Genomic DNA, 8,835 nt, shown 5'->3' with positions numbered 1-8,835 from the left:
ATATATATATATACACGCATACACACACAAACATGATGCAAAGTCAAAAAGTATTACTACTGGCCTCCAGTTTTTACATGCACAGGTTTATTCCAAATAAAATGTGTTTAAATATGTTTCTGTGATCAGAGAATGGCTTCAGACAAATTCGCTTGAACTCCACTTGTCTTAGTCTGGTATAGGGTGCCTTTAAAAAAAAGGTCCAATCACAACAGTGGTTTCCAAGGGGATCTGCTGGGCCAGTTAAATTTAAGGTAGAGCGGCCAGCTCACATTGAGGATCCAAAGAAAATCCTGGTAGATTTTCTACAAGGACACAGGATAATCTTAGGGGCCTATTAGGACAAAGTTTTAAGAAAATGGGTGAGAAAAGGGCCAGGAAAGTGGCACTGAGGATTTTTTTTTCCCATTAGGGCAATGTACCTGAAAAATTCTTTGAAGGTAACCAAGACTATCCTACGAGAAATTTGTTGGGAAACCTTATACCCTTATCCACTTTACAGCCCTAATCTTGTCCCTTCAATATATATATTTATTTTCCCCCAAACTCAAATAATACATAAAGGAACACAGTTTGAGCCCCTGGAGAATGCCAAAACTGCCATTCTGATGTTCTGTAAATTGAAGAGCACAAGATTTTTTTTGGGAAGCGTTAAAGAGATGGGAATATCACCTTCAGAAGTGTACAGACACAGATGGAAGAGATGTCTAGAAAAAAATCAGCTTTTGTATTTTGTTATTTGTTCAGTAAAAGTTCTTATGCTATTGAAGCAATATGTTTTGACTTACCCTTGTATGTTCAAAAACACACATAATCCTCATGACCAGAGTCATATGAGGCTCAAATGACAAATGAGTTTCAAGTCTACAATCTGACTGAGTTTATAAAAAAAATCACTCACTTCTTGTCACTTTAAAGAGACTATACTTTTGAAACCTGGAGCTTAATTCACCTGCAGTTTATATAACAGAATAACACCAGTTCATTGAGTCAGTACTTTTCAACAACAACACGTCCTTTTAGGAGTCTTTTCCTACACATCAGTCAAATGACTGACAAAACCCCTCAAAGGTATGATGACTTGTGGCTGAGAGTAACTAAATGATTTTAAGATGGGTTAGGAGTCCTGGTGAGCCACTGCAGGTTAAGGTGTTGGACTGTAAGGTCAGTTTGAATCGCAAGGTCAGTGGTTCAAACCCACCAGTTGCTCCTTGGAAACCCTATAAAGGGTCACTCTGAGTCAGAAGAGACTTCAAGGCACTTAACAAAACAACAGGAATGCCATGATTTTCCCTCATCATCAATATGCATTACTACTAAAAGGAATGGTTCATACAAATCTCATTGGTCCAGTATAACTTATTTTTAGCCTGGGTAGCACAGTGGTTAAGCACCCAACCACTAATTTAAAAGTTGGTGGTTTGAACCCACCAGCTTTCTGCAGATGATGAGGCAGGCTGCTTCTGTAAAGGTGATACCCTTGGGAACTCTGCAGCAGTTTGACTCTGTCTCATAGGGCTGCTATGAGTTGGAATCAACTCAGTGGCAATGGGTATTGTTGCACTCAAATGCCTAGAGAAGATTATCACAAGTTCAATCATCTGGAATATATCTTTTTAAGGATCGGCAGGAGTCATATGTTCAAAGTTTATATTAAAAACAATCACTTGCATATGCTAATTGTTCTGCATTATTTATAGGTAGCACGATAAAGAATAGTTATTATTCAACATTTCAGATTTTGAAATCACAATTCATTATAGTCAGACACTGCACAGGGATAAACTGCATGAATCTTGAAAATTTTAACACTATTTATATTTAAGGAGCTTTGATCTGGCACTGTAGGATAAGCACTGGACTGTTAACCAAAAGGTTGGCAGTTCAAACCTATCAGTGGCTCCTCAGAAACCCTATATAGGGTCACTATGAATCAGAACTGACTTGAAGGCACTTGACAACAATAACATTTATATTTATGTTCATTTTGTCATACTATTGCAAAGTAAAGAGCTATGAGGTAAAACATAGTTGTCTTTAGGATTACAAGAATACTGTGCTTTTTAAGGAGGAAAAGATTTTTCAAGTGCATGACATATATTAAAACTATAAACACATACAAATGGAACTATCACAAAATTAAATTTAATTGTAAACGAGAAATTGCTCAATGATGGCTATAATTCCTTTGCAAGTAAAGGTGAACATACCTGGGGAACAAAGAAAGGGTAGTAAAATTCAAAATGTAATTGCCATCTTTTTGTCATTCTCAGGAGAAACATTTGTTAACAGATAACAAAATATAAATGATCAAAACAAATATTTTCTTACACTTATGCAAGAGAAGCAAAACCTGGAGCTCATAGAGTAAATATGTTAAGTCCTAAATATTATGGGCAATAGTTGTAGCCACTAAGGGTCAAACAAAAAAACATAGTAATTGTTTTGGTTAAAAGAAAGTTATTATTAATGGTAGAAATTCAGATCAGTTAGTTTATTAGCCAAGCAACATATACTATATAAAAAGAAGAAATTAATGATGACTCGTAATTAGGACATTAAAGATATTTACTTAGAAGATGGCAAAAATATAAGCTTGTGTGCCAACACATTTATAGTGAGCCTTTAAAAATTGTGTGAATGCTGTACTTTTTTGTTTATCTGAAAAACTTAAATGTAAATTAGCATTATTGCCATAAAGCACTTGACCATTATTTAAATGTCAGCCCAAGAAAATCCTACTCTAAATATGCCATATTGATTTCCCATTTAAACCATGTATTTCAATATATTTTAACATATACTAAAAATCATGTATGTTGGCAACTGACTCTTGGAAGGGGTGTGTATACTCAATACTTTTTTGAAAAGGAGAAAATACCAAAGTTTTGCCCATGATAAATACAAATATTATTGATATAATTCTCCCAGTAAATATAAAGTATATCCAAATCACTTTCTTCTATCCCATTTAAAAAGTAAATATGTATACATATAATTCCTAAGTGTGTGAGGAAACACTGTGAGAAGAAATATGCATTCATAATTCATAATGTTCACTTTTTCCTTTACAGAAGCTTTAGAAAACTGCTTTTTGATAATTTGGCAAATTGTATTTATTTTTAAATGAATGTCATTTATTGAGATTGATAATTCAAGGTTTAATCTGCTATGAAACTGTATTTTCCAATTGCTTCCAATGGTAAGTTCTGCCAAAATGTGGTCCAACTTACCAGTGAAATAAAGATTAAAAAAAAATCAGTTGACCTATTCTGTAAATGTAGTATTTATCTTTTTTTTGGTGTATGTACAGCAATTACCTTTTATACTAAATTCAAAACATGGTAAGATTGAACTAAAAAAAATTAGCATAATTTTGACACTAAATTTTTCCAGAACAAAGTGTTTAAATATAAAACTATTCACATACATTTCTTATTTAAAAAATCTTAAAAAACTTTCTTTTTCTAACTGTCCAAATGCATTTTCTACTATCATCAGAGGTGGGATATTAGAAAATAGGCCATCAGTGATTACTCAGAAAATTCTTAATTATTCAAACACCAAGTAAACCTGAAAGGTGGCCCAGAGGTATTACAAAAAAGTGATGACCATTCAGATGCATCAGAGAATGATTATATTCAACTTCATGTTTTATTACTAAAGACATTTCTAATAAAAGCTAAATATGAACATTTGACAGAAATGTAGTATCTCCAATAGTTATAGTTGGCCAATGGCAACACCAGGTATAGAGAAAAGAAATGAGAACCAATTCAAGAGTATTCTTGAGTCCTGAAGGAGTTGGCAAAAAGAACTTAAACCACTAAAATAAAAGCTTCCAAAATGAATTTGCAAAGTGTTAAGTCTAAGATAATCTATGGGCCAGGCTTTCAAAAATGGTACAAAGACCTAGTTTAAGTCTACTTCTATTTTGGTATTCTATTTTTATCTAAAATTTAAAAATACAACATCCAACCCATTCTATTTCCTAAAACAAACAAAAAGAGACAAACGCAAACAGAAGACAGAAAGCTCCAACACTGGGTGGGCAGAGTTCTTGTGGGGTCTGCAGTTCTGCTTATGTAGCCAAGGAGCTCTCAGATAGATAGTAAGGCTCCCAGCATACACCCAGTGAAGAGAGAGATTTTTTTTTCCTGGAAAGAAAAGATTCCGGCTTGGGACTGACTGAAACTTTGTATTTTCCATTTTAAGGTGTTTTAGAGGGGAAACATTCCGTAACTGTTCTCCGAAGTTAGAAAATTGTTACACTCTACCTTACATCATAATCTCAGGATAAAGAATTTGTTGCATAGCTTTAGCCTCAAAACTACCAAGTCCACTTTTGTATTTCTTCCTGCTGGACTATATAAAACATGAATCTAAAGTCAAATTCAAATCTGTTGACTTTAGGGTTTTTCTACCTTCTGACAAGGCATATAGTACTTTAAAAAGTAAATACTCTCATTTAATGGGAAACTCCATTTTCATACTGTGAAAACCTGAAAATATATTTAAACTGATGTTCCCAGACAAAAAGAGAAAACTGAGTAGTAAAAGAAAATGAAATATTTATTATTCATGATGGTCCATAACATGTACTGTGTCATTTAGATAACTCAGGTAAGATTACTACGGATAATTAGTGAAGGCTGACTATTAACCAAGACTTTTCCAGGACAGAAAGGTAAGCAAGGGAGGGAAGCAAGCATTTGACTTTGTAAAGTGAAATTTGAGGCATTCCAAACATTATATTTATAGAAACATTTAAAACTTAATTTTTCTAGAAAGTTATAATTTATTTCCTGTTTTAAGCTTTTACTTAAAAAAAAGAAGGAAAAAAAAAAGGTGGTAGGATGGAATACAAAGAAATCCAAGCACAAAATTAAACATAAAAGATGCATTGTCCTTTTTGGTTCTTAGCATATACAGCCCCAAATAGCAAACTCCTGGTTACATTTAAAAGTAAGTAGACTAAAAGCAAGATTAACAAATGGTCCAAAGCATGCTAAATTACAGCCTCTACTAGTAAAAAAATTCTGTGATAAAACTCTGCTGGTGGCCATTTTGGCCTAGGATTTTTAATATAAATGAGATTAGAAATGGCAGGGCTTGGGGGCAAGGGACTTTCCTTCTTGAGAAGTTAAAAAGTGAAAAATTGAGCTAGAATGAGTTAGGTGAAAAATATTCAAGGTCAGGCTTTAACAAAATCTGAAAACATAGCAGCAGAGATTAAAATACAAGAACATTATTATTAAAGATTAAACAAAAATTTCTAAAGACTTTTCAATAAGTAAAAAACATGAACTACTTGAGAGAAATTATTTAATTACAGAATAAAATTTTTTTCTTTTTCCCATGCAGTTCTCTAAATTGATTATTTAAAATTATATAATTTTCACTAATTTTCTAACCACTGAAATACATAAAGAAAAATGGCATAGTCCTATAGTTGTCATAACAGGTGATATATGCATATACAAACAAAATCTTAAGAATTCTATTAGCATATACACTTCAGAATACCGGATTTATTTTTGGTTGTATAGCAAAAGTTTAGAAGGCCTGGTGTGGTGCTGTAGGATAAGCACATGACCTGACCATAAGGTCAGTTTGAATCACAAGGTTGGTGGTTCAAACTCACCAGCTGCTCCTTGGAAACCCTATGCAGGGTCACTGTGAGTAGGAACCAACTTGACAAGGCACTTAACGACAACAGTAAAAGTTTAGTTAAGTTTGGTGAAAAGCTACTTAATCAGACACAGTACTTAAGAAGACTTTATTATCTCTCAGGAAGTTGCTAAAAAACAGTTATTTCTTTATTACGACGATCTTATTTCAGAATACGTTTTAAGAAAATTTTGATTTGCAATACTTCTTAAGTCCCTTTATCCTTCACCATAGTATATGACATCATCACCTTTCTTATGTGTGTAATGAGTAATACTGTTTAAATTATAGCATTCTTCTTTTTTTTTTTTTTCAGAAGAAAGTGATTCCTGTTAGGCCATACATTATAGTTGTTAAAACTTAGAGGTCGCTCTATAAATGAACTAGTCTTACCTTGGGAGGCAATAAAATCAGCTGAAAAGTTTCCAGATGTTAACATTTCCAAACTGGCTATATTAATAAATTTTCCTCAAAAAAAGCACAGCTCATTATGGGTAAGAGATGTTCATTTTTATTTAGAAAACGAAATGAATCAACAATGAAGCACAGAAAGTTCTAGAGTTTTATACAGACTGGTTTAATTGATTATTTATTCAGTAACAACTTTAATCCAGGCTTTATTCATTGCTTGGTCATTGCTCTGATTGATGCCACATTCAAGTGTGAGGGCTACTATGAGTCAATAGATGGCAGTCCATCGCCTAGGAAAAGAGCTAAAGATGACTAAAATCACCTTCATCCAAGACTGACTACTGCTTATTATACACATTTGGATATTTCCTATATACAGCTAAGATAATTCACATAATTATTTAACTATTTTATTTTCAGTGGGCTGATACATATGTATACATGTTTATAAATACACTAATTTTGAATTTATACTTGCATAGTAAGCTAATTATTAACTTAAACTCAATAGCTATGAGTTTTAATAGTTGCCTCAGCATTATTTTGAGAAATTAATCAGGATTCCAGATTGATAAAAATGGATTTCTGAAAAGAAATTTCTTATAACTATAGTTAGAATATAAGGAGCTCTGGTAGCGTAGTGGCTACGAATCGGGCTGTGAACCTTAAGGTCAGCTGTTCTAACTACTAGCCACTCCATGGGAGAAAGATGAGGCTTTCTACTCCCGTAAAGATTTACACCCTCGGAAACCCTGTACAGGGTCGCTATGGGTCAGAACCGACTCGAAGGCACTTAACAACAACAACAACAACAAGAGTTAGAATATATGGCAACTTCTCAAAAGGTAAATTCATTTTGTTTCTTATTTTATTTTTTCCAATTTATGTTTTGGAAAGGATATAATATTAAAGAAACCTTTAGATAGCTTTACTATTATATTGAATTCCAAATTCTATCCTGCTATGTTAATTTGATAAAAAAACAGATGAAATAATGAAAATCTTGGCTTTAAAATAGCAGATCCCATGTTTTAAATTTCCAAGACTGGAATACTTTAAACTAGGGATTAAGGGGAAAGAAATGCAATGTCAAATCCAGTAAGACGTTATGTAATCAAAAGACAAGTGGAAAAATATTATGCTGTAGTGTAACAGGATGACTCCGTGATCTTGAAAAGTATTATCCGTGATAACAGATTTCAACCAAGTTCATGCCGTAAAGATTTCACCACAGTATGTTTAGATAAAAATTGCTACATAAGCCAGACAAAAATGGATTTGCATAAGTAACATTTGTGATATATGTGCATAACCCATATTATTGTATACACACACACATATACATTTTTACAAACTAAAGTTTTTACTCAAGATTTTTGAGAGAAAGAATTTTTCAAACAAATTAAAGTGATAACAAAATAAAGCAAGTTATATAACATTCCTTGCTTCTTGGGCCTAGGACAAACAGCTTGGTAGTTTGAGTCTACCTTTTGGTTTACTTTCATTTCTATAAAGGAGAGCAGTAGGGAGAAAGTTTTATAAAAACTTTGTCCTTTCTATTTTACTATCAGTCTTCCCATCAACAAAAACTTTTTAATTCCCTTAACCTTAAGGAATAGCTTTTAATTACATTATATAGCTAAATAATTTTAAAAAGATTACCTCTTAAAGGCATTCAATATGTTGAAAGAAATGATCAATTCTCTAAGTTAGGGGATAAGTGGAAAGAAATGCAAGGACTATGGTAAATTATTGAAATATTAACATTTCAATATTAAAACTAAAAGCAAATCGACTTTATAACATTGATTGCTATTGTAGCAAACTACCTTTCATGTTCCTACTTAACTTAAAATCACTGTAACAGGAAACCAGAAAATGGAGTAACTTGAATGGCTACTAAGCAGATATTTATACACTTTGAATAGTAAGTAAAAAAAGGCTTAAAGATAGACAGCTGAATTGTTCTATAAGAAAGATATACGAAGCTTTCTCTAGCTTCATTAAAAATGTGTGATATTTTACTAAAATCAGAAAACAAATGCTATTGGGAGCTCTTGTGGACTGTATGCTTGTGGAATGCAGATAATGCAGCATTTATAAGATGCTGGCTTACCACTACTTTTTACGATTTCTACTATTCTTTTTTCCTTTAATGAATGTAGTCTGAGAAGACTGAGATACCATAATGTAATCACTGCATGATATAACAAAAATAAATTAAAGCCTTTTAAGAACAGAAAGACAGAGGGCAGGGTAGCAGGGTAGCAGGGAGAGGAGAAGAGAAAAATCTTTCAGTGCTTTCTCAGTACAAAAACTCTTCAGATGTTTATTATCTTCCAGCAGGAGATGCTTGTCTATATTTTATGGTCAGCAGTTCAGAGAAGGGTAAATAGGCTGGGTCTTGGGGAAAATAAAAAAGGTGTTTCTACTCACCGTTAGGTGATACTGCCTCCAGATTTCTGGGCAAGCCTGGAAAATAAAAATATTGATCAGCTGGGAGCATGAAACAAGGTACTTTACAGCCTGTTGGTTTTGGCATAACCCAGCATCCACCGGTGTCGGTCACAGGAAAATAAGAAGCTTAACAGAAAGGGTCTGCATTTCAGCTTCAAAAACCTGGCTAGACAGTTTAATTGAATTTTACACTGGTTTAACACAGTCCCTGCCATTGTCAGAAAGCCAGTAACAAAGTTTTCCCTCTTCTTTTTTCTTTTCAGGTTAGAAGTTTTAGGCATTAAGATGTGATTAAGA

General features: G+C 33.1%; 1 protein-coding gene across 1 annotated transcript in view; it reads right to left on the bottom strand.

Annotated features, from left to right (window-relative positions):
- ZCCHC7 (zinc finger, CCHC domain containing 7) overlaps nt 1-8,835 on the bottom strand; it is a 280,851-nt gene that overhangs the window by 27,594 nt on the left and 244,422 nt on the right. Inside the window, exon 6 of the mRNA XM_006863121.1 lies at nt 8,518-8,553. Coding sequence (XP_006863183.1) covers nt 8,518-8,553 — 36 coding nt within the window. The remainder of the gene's footprint in view (nt 1-8,517; nt 8,554-8,835) is intronic.

The sequence above is a fragment of the Chrysochloris asiatica genome, unplaced genomic scaffold, assembly GCF_000296735.1.
Source record: "Chrysochloris asiatica unplaced genomic scaffold, ChrAsi1.0 scaffold00053, whole genome shotgun sequence".
Lineage (NCBI taxonomy): Eukaryota > Metazoa > Chordata > Mammalia > Afrosoricida > Chrysochloridae > Chrysochloris > Chrysochloris asiatica.
Note: the sequence above shows the minus strand (reverse complement) of the source record. Positions and strands in the feature narration are given on the sequence as shown.